Here is a 12,744-nt window from a genome sequence, read left to right on the forward strand (position 1 = left end):
TCTATTTTATTTTATTTTGTTTTTTTTTCTACTGAACAACGATTAAGTAGTCAGTGAAAGCTTGTTACTAGAAACAACAGTTTTAAAACGGGATGAATCATGCGACTGAACTTGCATTCAAATAAGTCTGCTTTTATCGTCATTGTCGAGAGTCTAAGGGAATAAAATTTGAAATGAAGAAAAATGACATTCTTTTTTATTTCGATTCATAATAATAATCTTTTAAATCATTCCGAAAATTTTCATGAAGTATTTTATTTTAATATTCCGTTTTTAATTCATTCTTCCATATTACTATTATTATTATTATAAAAATGTATATAATCGCTGACAAGAGAATACTCGCACGTTAATATCTGGTTTATTATTTTTTTCTTCTTTTTTTACGTATATCATATCCATGTATGATTTAAATTATTTTTACATTAAAATATCTAAGAAAATATTGAATAGGTGATAAATTAGACATCATTTATAATCAAGATAATTGAAGAGTAATTATAAAGTAAGATCGTATTAATAATACTCTTATGTGAGAAGTATAGATCATTCTATCTTCCCACGTCCTTGATTATATTGGTATCGCTTAATTTAATTTTTCTTATCAATTCAATAAAATTACTTTTACATTATAAACAATAGCAAAAATTCGCATTATTTTGTTTATCGTTAGAACTTTGCCAATCGAATCTTCTTCGAAAGTATATTATTTACATTTGTCGTGTAAAGTTGAGAGTGAGATAAAAAGACAACAAAATCATAACGCGTTTTAAAATACAATAATATTTTTTTAATTCGATTTCGATCAATCAACATATTCGAATATATAAATAAAAATATTATAAGTTCCGGTAATATAGAAAATGATTAAAATTTTTATTTGAATCAATTCGATTTTCAATAATCGATTGTTTAAACTGTTAGGGATGAGAAATCGATTGATCATGGCCACGTGACCAGATAAACAGGGGGAATAAATGCATTCAATGTATTAATATTTATTAATTCTAAGAATAAAGAAACGTTGCCATCGTAGAAACCTAAAATACAAGTAATAAACTTACGAAACATAATCTGTGGAAATGAAGGATCTGCGCTTATGTATGAGATCGGAATCGGAAACGGAATCCGAGGTTACGCGTCCGAGATTCCGCGGGATATATAGGGTGAAGACGAACGATCTATGACGTCAGAGATAAACGCGAAGAAACGTGAAATGGTCTCGTCGTATTCTGGATCTCTCCAAGTTCTTTTCTTTTTTTTTTCGAAAGAACACCTTTTTTTCTTTTTTCTTTTTTGTTTTTATACGGGGAGATAAGAAAAAAATTTTTCATCTTTTCAACATTACCCTAAAAATAAATAAACACGTTAGCTCGTATATACGCCATTTTTTTTTTTATACGAAAGATACATTCGGAGATAAATAAAGAAGCAAATAAATAACGATAAAAGTAGGCAACGTTTTTGTTTTCATCCATTCACGACATATATATATATATATATATATATATAAATTTATATATACATGTGTATACATACACTCAATTTCTAACTCAATACTAACAAACATTTGTAGTAGGTGATCCTCTGAAATAAGAAAGATAGTGAAGAGGGAGAAAAATACTATTCATCCCTTGGGTATATATTTCTTTCCTTGGTAAGAATGAAGGAAGAAAAATGAATGTAAAGTATAATATGTGAATGTATAGAGGAACGAGGGGAGTCTGAGTTCTCGCGGGCTTCACAATCTTCTTGTGGCAAGGTTTGTAAAGAGAGTAGGGTGAGGGAGAAAGTCGATTGGTCCTAGTTGGAATTGGCGCGTGCGAGGAAAGTGAGAAGGAGAGGGAAAAAGAGAGAAAAGAAAAGATGGAAAAGAGTGAGAGAGGTATATATGGGGGGGTGTGGTGGGCGGGAGGGGGTCGAAGAAAGGCCAAGCGTGGTGCACAGTGGTATACACACATATATCGAATGAAGGAGAGAGGAAAAATCAGTGTAGAGCATCCCCTCCACTAGGATATTTCGCGTTCGTCGTGCACCACACTGAGATTACAGTCAGTGAATGTACAACATCGTGGGTGGGTGGATGTATATACGCGCGGTGTGAGTGATAGACTCTTGGTGGTGATATGGTGGTGGTGGTGGTGGTGGTCGGTGGTGGTAGTAGTGGTGGTGGTTGTTGGTCGTATATATTATGTATATAGTATATCGTATGCCATCGTCGTCTCTTAGGAAATAGTTCATGTTTTCTTTTTCTTTCTCATTCGTGATCGAGAAAGAAGAGGGACGAATAATCCGTTCGACGGTGGATTCGTACGTTCCGGTTAGATTCGGTCAATTCGTTCTGTCGTGTGCGAGGACAGAAGACATTTCTTTCGGGAGGAGGTTGCTATTGCTGTTGCTGTTACTGTTGCTACTTTGGTTATATTTCGAGCGGAGAAACGCGAAGAGAAATATTAATTCGTGCGTGCTCGGAATTCGTTTCCCTTGGCCCGCAGGCGGTTAGCCTACGTGTGAGAGAGTTTCTGACGATATCGAGGATAAAAAAGATAAAAAAGGAAAAGAAAGAAAGAAGAAACAGAGAAAAGAAGAAAAGATAAGAATTGTTTAGGATTAAAATTGATTTCTAGTGTTCTCGATAAAAATGCATTTACATTTTTCATACGGAACGACAATCGTCCTTGCGATGATGTTGTCCTGTCGTATCACTTACGCTCAGGACGAAATCATCCTTCGAAGTCTAACTACTATGGAGACTTGTAACGTCACCTCGGATGGGCGAGGATTCATATGTCGTGGACCAAATTTTGTATCAACTTTAAAGAGCCGGTCCTTTGAAAGCATCGTTCTACGATCACCGGCTAATATTACTAAACTGCAAGTATTCCAAATAGAGAGATTCATCTTTTTTCTTTTAAATCTATCCGATTGGAAGAGGAAAGTCCCGCGTTAACTGTCACATCCTGTCCTGTCATTTTTATTATGGTAGTTGAAGTAGTAGTGTAGTGTAGTAGTCGCCCTTCGAAGCGCGCCTTCTCGAAGTATGCTCGAATTTTTTTTCTCTCTCTCTCTCTTGTTTTCCTTTTTCTTTTTATTTTCTGGCTTCTTTCTCGAACGACGCGAATACACGACGCCGAGAGGAATGCAATCTCTCACATAATTTCATTTTTCAAGTTCTATGTCCTGCAGTTCTAGGCGTGTCTAGTTAATCTATATCTTCTTTTGATCCGAACTAGTTTATTATTTCTTTTCTTTTTTTTTTTCTATTTCCTTTGATATCACGTTTAAATAATTATCGATAATCGACTATTTTCTAACCTTCGACAAATACCGAATCGTTTGAAAAACCAATCGTTGGTTAAACCACGTTCGAGAATGATTTCAAATTTTGCGCGCTTCTGTATTAACTCGCGAAGTAAATAAAACGACATTAATGTAATCAAATGAACTTTCTTTATATAGTATTTTTCGTTTTTAAATCGTATTATACATTTTTTTCTTCAAGAAAATACTTATTTTCTTTACTTTCATTTTTATATTTTCATTTCATATTCACTTTCATTCATTAATTATTCTTCGTTTTGTAATGTAACAAACGCGTTGCGTTGTAAAATCATTTGAGAATTTTTGCTCTCAAATTATTATTCGTAATGTTTTGGACGAATGTTTCTTTTTATTTTTATTTTCTTTTACGATCGAGCTATTAAAAGTCTCTCCGAAAGATATCTACAATATATGACTGTCGAAACTTCAATTTCTACAAGTCAGTACTCACAGGAGTGTCGAAATTGTTATTCTTTTAAGTTGCTCGCGGTGTACGAATTATGGAACTGAACGAAAGTATGCTTGGAATGAAAGAACGTTCCTGCCTGTAAACGTCTATACGATTCTGACGATGAATGATGAAGAGAGAACGAAAAAAAGGATCGGTTTATTCCAAATTCACATTCTCCAATAATGAAATTAGTATATCAACGCAATGTTCCAATTCTCCATCCATGTTATCGAAAATCTCTATTTCAACACGTAATCCTAATTAGGTCAAGTTATGCAGAAAGATACCAATCACTCTAGAATATGAAAATGAATAAATTTTGTTAATTAATTTTAGTTAATTTACAAATGTGAAAAATAAATTCTTTTATTTCTCTATATTACGTATTTGGTTATATTATATTTTTTGTTGTTATTTAAAAACATACAAGAGTTTTCCTATAGTTTGTTAAATTTTTTGTGAAATAAAGATCACAAAATTATGGAATTGGTTGAACTAGTTTTTTGCCATTTTTAGGATTGGTAGATGTCTGTTATGCTTGGCACAATTTTATATCAGATTACGCGAATAAGACGTTGTTTTTCTAGGATCTAACATCAATAAATATACTGACTTATCGATTACTATAAAAGTTGTCGAATATAAGTTTGTACGTTCTTATGTATCACTTCTAACGTTTCTCTCTTTTTAGAAAATAAAAAATATTTGATTACTTAAAAGAGAGAGAATACGGGAAAATATCGATTTGTTTTTGCTTAAGTTAGAGAAAACGAGCCGAAGAAAATGATTCATGCGAGACCGATGTCGGTCGATCGGTGAGAAATATTTCAGCGCGAGGTCACGGCCGTACTTGACGAATGTGTCGTGACGCTTCAACGTAACCAACCTATACCTACTCACGTTTCTTTCATTCTCCGCACGCTAATTAATTTCAATGATGCTACAATCTTAATGATTCCTTTCTCTTTTCTCTTTTCTTGAAATAATTGTCTTTTTAAGTTTGACGAGAAAGAAGCAAAGAAAGAAACAAAGAAAGAAAGAAAGAAAGAGAGGAGATAAATTCAAGATTTTACTTGACTTGCGTAGCACGTAGACAAAAATTCATTAATATACGGTTTGAATTTTATATATTTTATAAAATACTATCTTTTTTAGTTTGACGAAAAAGAGAAAGAAAAAGAGAGAGAAAATAAATTTAAGACTGTACTTGATTTGCGTAATACATAGACAAAAATTCAAATTAATATACGGCTTTAATTTTGTTTATTTTCAAAAATATTTAAATATATATATTAACAAATAATATGATATATGTATCTAAAGAATCCTATTTATATATAAATATATATAAAGTTATATATTACGCAGAGTTTACGTTATTATGTTATTTTTGTTCCTCTTCTTTTTTTTTTTTAAAGTTATCTCTTAAGCACAGGCGACAATTCTGCGAGCATTCTGCAGATTTAGATTCCAGCGATATTACGGGCTCTAACAGGAAGGTTGTTCGGCTTAGAATTATTTATATCGTTCCGATATTCGTATAACTTTTAGATCGTAGAACTATAGATACGTTTTATATGCTTGATTAGATTATATAAATATTTGAGGATAATAGTATTTTTATATGTCTCCAGGGAAAATTTTATCTCATGCGTAAATTTCAAATCAGTTAATATCAAACAGGAATGATATTATACGTATACCTAAATATAATTATTAATATAACAATATATATTAAATATTTATAAAAATATATATTGTCAATTTATTTCAGTGACTTGACGAACAACAACATAACGCGTGTATCGGCGAATGTTTTTCATCAACTTTCTAATCTCGAATTTTTGTGAGTATATGCACACACATATACTCTTAATTAATAATATTTTCATTTATAATATTTGATCCATTTACTTATAAAATTTCATCATTACGAACTAATAATTACCCGTAAAATTTTTCAAGATTGTTACGACGTAATCACCTATATACAATCCACGAAGATGCATTTGAAAATTTAACGAATCTTCGAGTATTGTAAGTATTTCAATTGTATCGATACCACATGCTTTGATTTCTTTTCTTTTTTTTTTTTTAATTATAATACAATCGAATAATAATATTTTTTTTCAGGGAACTTGATGATAATTATTTAACAGAAATTCCTATCGCCCTTATGAAACTCGATGCGCTCGAAGATTTGTAAGTTCCTTTTGGAAAACTCGCGTACGCTCTGAATATAATCGTGTCGTACTACTTACATAATCAAAAATAGTTTTTATCCTAATTTCTCAGATCCATTTCCAACAACAAGGTACAAATACTCGACGGTTATATATTTCAAAGTATGGATAATTTGATATCCCTCGATTTACGTGGAAATCCAATTAAACAGATAAACGATAACACTTTTCAAAATCTTCATAAACTTCGTAAGTTGTAAGTACACGTATTTTTTCGCGAAATGAAAATTATTTAATTTTACTTGGTCATATAAATATATGTATATTTATAAGAAAGATTAATCAAATGATTTTCAATAAAATACATTTTACATTAATTTACATTATTGAAATATAATGAAACAAAAAATGTATTACAGGATATTGTCAGACATAAAAGAAATGAAAATTTTTCCTAATCTCAACGGAACGAGTTCTTTAGAGGTTTTGAAATTAGACCGGGCACGGCTTAAAGCGATCCCACCTGATCTTTGCATTCAATGTCCAAAATTGAAAAGTTTGTAAGTTTTATCTACAACGCAGCATTCATATAATTAATAATGTTCAATTATTTCTTAAGGAAAATATTTTCAATTCCTTTTCGTATAAATCATCTGTGCTTGTATCGAAAATGAAATTGATTACTCTTACTAGACGGCTTGCGAAATGTAGGTCTCTCTGTTCATCTTATTGCACAATGCATAAGAAGAAACTAGAGCCACATGCACATGTAATGTATTTTCATTTCAGCGATGTGAAATCGAATTATTTGACAAAAATCCCAAATTTAAGACATTGCCATGACCTTCGCGTCTTGTAAGTATGTGAGTTATATTGCGTTTCAAATTATTATATTAGATAATGTATTTATTATTCATGTCCTAACTCATATTTTATATAATTTGTCTTTTAATCTTGTTTTAGAGATTTGGCAAACAATGCGATCTCCTCGTTATCCAATGCACCCTTTAAAACTTTGAACATGTTACATGATCTTCTATTAGCAAATAATAATTTAAAAACAATTTCAAAAGATGCATTTTCTGGATTATCGAAACTTCAAGTTTTGTAAGTTGTGTTCTCTTTGATGGTTTCAATATATTTTTAATTCATGAATATAAAATATAAATGTCGACAAATACTGTTGACACATTTCATGTATAGTTATCTTTTAGGGATTTGGAAAGTAATTACATAGATTACATCGATCCAGGTGCGTTTACAGAGACAGAAAATTTGGAGGATTTGTAAGTATGCCAATAAATTTAAATACAATTTTGAAAACGTTTCTAACATTATAGAGATTTTCTTCAATTATTTTTTAGAAATCTTGGAAACAATGTGTTCCCAACTTTACCGGTTAACGGATTAGCAGGGTTGTTACATCTGAAAACTTTTAACAATCCAGCTCTAAGACAATTCCCATCACCCGATAAATTTCCACGAGTGCAAACAATGGTGCTTTCTTACGCTTATCATTGCTGTTCGTTTCTATCGATCGAAATAGAAGACACCGTAACTCAGTCATCAGTACGAGAATCTATTTTATATCCTAACGAATTCGACATGACTTTATGGAACTCCAGTTTTGGAGATGTTTGGCCTCATCTAAGTAAGTCATTTACTATGTTATTATTGTATTATTTGTATTTTTTTATTTTCGTGTAAAATGTAAATGAAACAAGAGTACGCTATCAGCTATATTAACATAAAGATATTTGTAAGAATTTCATTTTATATATGTGTATTTATGCACATTATTTTTATACGCTTACACAGAATCATTTGTGCGTCTGAATTGTCATAAATCTAATAGAAATAAAATAAGAGTTTATCACAACTTATAATTCACAGCCAACTGAATTACTAAGGTTGCATCTTGCATGATATAAAATAAAATATGATAAAGGTAAGTCGCTTAGTACATAACTCATCAGAAATGTTAAACTGACACACTAAGCTAATGTAAAATTCATGATTAATACAACTAACATTTTTGATAAATTTCACAGTTCTTGTTACATTTTTGTATAGCACAAGAAATACAGCTCTAATTCAAGAAGTCTTGCATGCGTTCAATTGATAACAACAGTCAAATCAGTATCATAGCAATAATAATTTTTAGATAATTTGAGCGATAAGTTTGGGTCGGAACTAAACGAACTTTGGGATAACTTTGGTCCAGATTTTACATATTCCGGCAACGTACCTCCCTACAGCGAGGACTATATTGAGGAACAAATTGGACAGAATGCAGCATCGGGACAAACAGTGCCTTCTCATGTACAATGTTTACCACAACCTGGTTAGTAATTTATTACTTTGCCATCGTAAGATACGACTCCAATTTTTAATTATATTTTAGGTCCGTTTTTGCCGTGTCAAGATCTGTTCGATTGGTGGACGTTACGATGCGGAGTTTGGATAGTTTTTCTACTTGCTATGCTTGGAAACGGTACTGTTGTATTCGTACTAATATTTTCCCGGAGCAAAATGGATGTACCTCGATTTTTAGTATGCAACTTAGCTGCAGCTGATTTTTTTATGGGTGTTTACCTAGGTAAGATAAATGAAAGGAAAAAATATTTCCTAAACTTTATAAAAATTTATTTAAAAAAAATAAATATTATAGGTTTATTGGCGGTGCTTGATGCATCCACATTAGGAGAATTCAAAATGTATGCCATCCCTTGGCAAATGTCGGCAGGATGTCAATTAGCAGGATTTCTTGGTGTCCTAAGTTCCGAATTGAGCGTCTACACTTTAGCTGTGATCACATTAGAAAGGAATTATGCAATAACTCATGCAATGCATCTTAATAAAAGACTTTCATTGAAGCATGCCGTTTATATCATGACGATTGGCTGGGGATTTGCCATATCGATGGCTAGTCTACCGCTCTTTGGTATTTCCGATTACAGGAAGTTTGCAATATGTTTACCATTTGAGACTAGTGGCACTGCAGCCTTAGTGTACGTAGTCTTTCTAATGCTCATCAATGGAGTAGCATTTTTAATTTTAATGGGCTGTTATCTGAAAATGTACTGTGCGATACGTGGCTCGCAAGCATGGAATTCAAACGATTCTCGTATCGCTAAACGTATGGCGCTACTTGTGTTCACGGACTTTTTGTGTTGGTCACCAATAGCATTTTTCTCGCTTACTGCAGCTTTCGGGCTACAATTAGTGTCCTTAGAGCAAGCTAAGGTATTCGCTGTTTTCGTCTTACCTCTGAATTCCTGTTGCAATCCATTTCTATATGCTATTTTAACGAAGCAATTCAAAAAGGATTGCATTTTAATATGCAAAGCCATCGAAGAGTCCCGCGTTACAAGAGGAATCGGCAGATGTCGGCATAGTTCGAATTTCAGTAACCGCCAAACCCCAGCTAATACGAATAGTCTGGTGGACAGATCTTCTAAGGAACATCAAGCACCATGCGTCTGCACTTCGAAACTATTGGAAACGAGCCAGTGCCCCAGTTATCGATGGTGGGGAACTAGATTTCTCTGGCCTTGCGCGGCCGATCAAAGACAACGTTATACACGTAACGATCACTACGCTTACCAAATCGCTGAAATACAACAGAAACAGCATAAACGTGCTTCGTCGGTTTCCTCTAGCGAGAACTTCTCTTCATCTCGTTCGGACTCCTGGAGACAAACTCATCATTGTGGTATACCGTTGAGATTATTGGATCCCAAACGAAGAACATCCTCTTGGTTGGTAACTAGGAAACCATCTCAAGATTCCAACCTTAGTTCATCCCGTAATGACTCGTCGGGTTCAGCAGCTACCGCCAGCACCAGTACGTGGCGTATGTCAAGATCAACAGCCTCCCTAGAGATCAGTGCACGCAACACTCCAAGACCTATCAGGCCTAAGCCACGATTGACGCGACAACTTGCGATTCAAGAACCCGAACCACCTGCTTCACCGTGTAGATTAGCAGTACGTTTGTTGGCTACTATACCTTCGGCTGCTGAGATGAGCGAACAGCAAGACGAAGAAAGTGCTGTTCCTAAATAGAAACTATAATTATAATTAAATAAGGAACGATGCGAGACACGTTTCAGTATTAAGAATAAATAACGAGATACCTGCCATGTTTTTTATCCGAATTTACGAAATAGCGTACAATATAATATGCATTTTCGATTTTTATAGGAATCGACGTTATCGCTTAGATTATTTGTAAATATTTAGGGATAAGATAAAGATTTCATATTATGCTTGCATATAAATCATATATATATATGTACGAGGAGGAGAGAGAGGGAGGGAGGGAGGTAGGGAGGGAGAGAAAAAGAGAAGTAATTTTATTGAAATAATTGTCTTCGTCCTATCCCCAAATATTAGTATAAGCAAATGGTATATTATTACTTAAATAGACCATCGAATAATTTTAACGATGGCTAGAGTTCAGTCAAATACTGTATAATATTGTAACGGAGTAGACTGTAATACCAATATAGTTCCACCGCTCAATGCGCGAGCATTTGTTATATATAAAATATTTGTTATATAAATGATTTAAAGTGTTAAAAAACAAAACAAACAAAAATACGAATTTATATCTATGATAATTCATGTTGTTAGTATTTTCATATTACAAGACTGATAGCAGTTTATTTACTACATAATATGAAGAGAAGCATTCCAACATGCGCGAGCACTAATAATAATAATAACGATAATAATAATAATGCACTCTGGGACATAACACAATGATTTTAATCAGTTTGCAAATAATGCATTTTTTAATCATATTTAACAAAGCATTTAGCCATACATCCGTTCTTTCTATTTTTTTCCAAATAATTTCTCTGAGAGAGATATTAGAGTAATAATAATGATTAAAATTTTATTTATATTATTTAACATCCCAGATTACGCATTTTTTTTTTAAATGAAACATAAACCCTTCTTCTTAGGATCCACGACAAAGACACAAATGTTAATATCATAATCAATAAAAATGTATGTTCTGTTGCTTCTTTTAGATACGATGCATTACAAAAAAAAAACATGTTATGTATAAATATATTTATAGTATTTATCGCGATATAAAAACTAATTGATAAAAAAAAATTAATTAAAAAATAAAATGAAGTCACTATAATAAACATGTACGTTCATATTGTCGTGAATGTATTTTTTCAATCGATTACAACGATTAGGTCATGTACGGGATGTTGCTGTTTATGCATAAGAAAAATACGAGAATATATAAGTAAATGTTGTAGACGTAACATCGTTCATCTGTCCTATGCGTTTTCGTCAATTAATTTCCTTCAGTATTAAAATGCTTGAAATGAAAGATGAATGAATATTGTATAATGATTTAAGGGATAACGAAATGTTACCTTTGTATGCAGCCAAAGTTACGATAAAAGGAACCACATCATTTAACGATCAACCGATTATTTATTGCAATGTAAAATGAAAGTGGATAAAATATTTCTATTTAATAAAACAAAATTATCTCTCAATCTTATGTACAAAGAGAGAGTAAAATATTTAGAAAAATAATATTCGTCATATAAAAGAATTTCTGAAATCGAAACAGCAAATTGAAAATAAATTTATTCTAGTCACATATTTACTAGACATCGTCGTATAAAAACAAAGGAACTTTCTCTTTTCTTTTTTTTTTTTTTTCTTTTTTATTCCACTAATTCAAGATAGTAACTATGACCAAATTTCATTCTGCACATGACACGTTAAATAATTCTATTTAACGAGAGCAAACGCACGTGTTCACAATACGTTTGAAGGCTGCCATACTTTTTAGGAATAATAATGAATTCTTCAATAAACATGTTTGATTAATTAATAGCATAGCAAACAAAAATGGGTGATAAGAATTTCGTACTATAAACAATATTCTAAGAATAAACAATTTACATTTGTAAGGTGCCAATAAATTTATCTTCTACATTAAGGTGTAGAAAAATATAGATCGATAATGAAAGAAACTTCATATTATTCTTGTTTCATTAAAAAAAAAAGAAATAAAAAACAACAAAAATCAATCGATCCTTTCTCCATTTATCCCTTTCGAATACTCGAGAAAAAATTTGTCTAAAAATTTTATTAAAAATTGTATAGACCGACTTTAACTTTCTTTTTTCTTATCTTTTAGTAATTTTTCTTAATTTGAAATAATTACGAGTATAATAAATATTTTGATAAAATGTTCATAATATTGAAAAAATATGTTTAAATTTTAATTAATAGGTATAGGGATGATCAATCGCATATTTTTCGTTACATTCTTAATGAATCTTGATTTATTTCATGAGTTAGCGTTTTTATCCGGATTGTCTAACATATATCGGAATGTCAGAAGTATATAAATCTATATGACGGAACAATGCTTGGTACCTGATCTTGAAAAATGTTAGGTTTCTTAGTCTGAGCTACGTGCATTGTATATATCCCTTGTATAGGGTGTGACAATGTATGGGATATATAATCTGTGTTAAGCCGATGAACTGGTGGCGTCTGAGGTCAGCCGCCTTATATGATGGCTGCTGTAACTACTGGAATTATTATCACGTTAAATTTTGGTCCATCTGGTAAATAGATTCGTAGCATAAATAATCCATTCAATTGTCATATAAGAGCGGGTTTTTTTTTATCAAAGTGGTATAAATCCATATTTTTTCATTTCGAGATATTTGAAGTTTGCGTTCGAATTGATTTAAAAATATTAGTATGAACATAATTAATTTTATTATCTGATAG

The 12,744-nt window shown here is 31.9% G+C and overlaps 1 protein-coding gene across 2 annotated transcripts; it reads left to right on the forward strand.

Moving 5' to 3' along the window:
* Positions 1–1,989: 1,989 nt before the first annotated feature.
* Positions 1,990–11,972, forward strand: LOC106788552 (lutropin-choriogonadotropic hormone receptor). 2 transcript variants are annotated; one of them, XM_014751907.1, is made up of 13 exons: positions 1,990–2,874; positions 5,547–5,618; positions 5,738–5,809; positions 5,906–5,974; positions 6,068–6,211; positions 6,375–6,515; positions 6,745–6,810; positions 6,919–7,062; positions 7,170–7,241; positions 7,320–7,606; positions 8,120–8,299; positions 8,360–8,554; positions 8,627–11,972. In XM_014751907.1, exons 1-13 carry the CDS (start codon positions 2,642–2,644, stop codon positions 10,021–10,023), a joined length of 3,072 nt encoding a protein of 1,023 aa, XP_014607393.1. In that variant the 5' UTR covers positions 1,990–2,641; the 3' UTR covers positions 10,024–11,972. The 2 variants fall into 2 exon arrangements, with proteins under 2 accessions (XP_014607393.1, XP_014607401.1); XM_014751915.1 differs by having other exon boundaries at positions 8,180–8,299.
* The last annotated feature ends 772 nt before the right edge of the window (positions 11,973–12,744 follow it).

Source organism: Polistes canadensis, unplaced genomic scaffold (assembly GCF_001313835.1).
Source record: "Polistes canadensis isolate GaletaPanama2010 unplaced genomic scaffold, ASM131383v1 scaffold_5, whole genome shotgun sequence".
NCBI classification, from domain to species: domain Eukaryota; kingdom Metazoa; phylum Arthropoda; class Insecta; order Hymenoptera; family Vespidae; genus Polistes; species Polistes canadensis.

Coding starts and splice junctions, on each gene's coding strand:
- LOC106788552 (XM_014751907.1), top strand. CDS start 2,642: ATGCATTTACATTTTTCATACGGAACGACAATCGTCCTTGCGATGATG. Junction 5,810..5,905: donor TTAACGAATCTTCGAGTATT/GTAAGTATTTCA, acceptor ATTTTTTTTCAG/GGAACTTGATGATAATTATT. Junction 7,607..8,119: donor AGATGTTTGGCCTCATCTAA/GTAAGTCATTTA, acceptor AATAATTTTTAG/ATAATTTGAGCGATAAGTTT.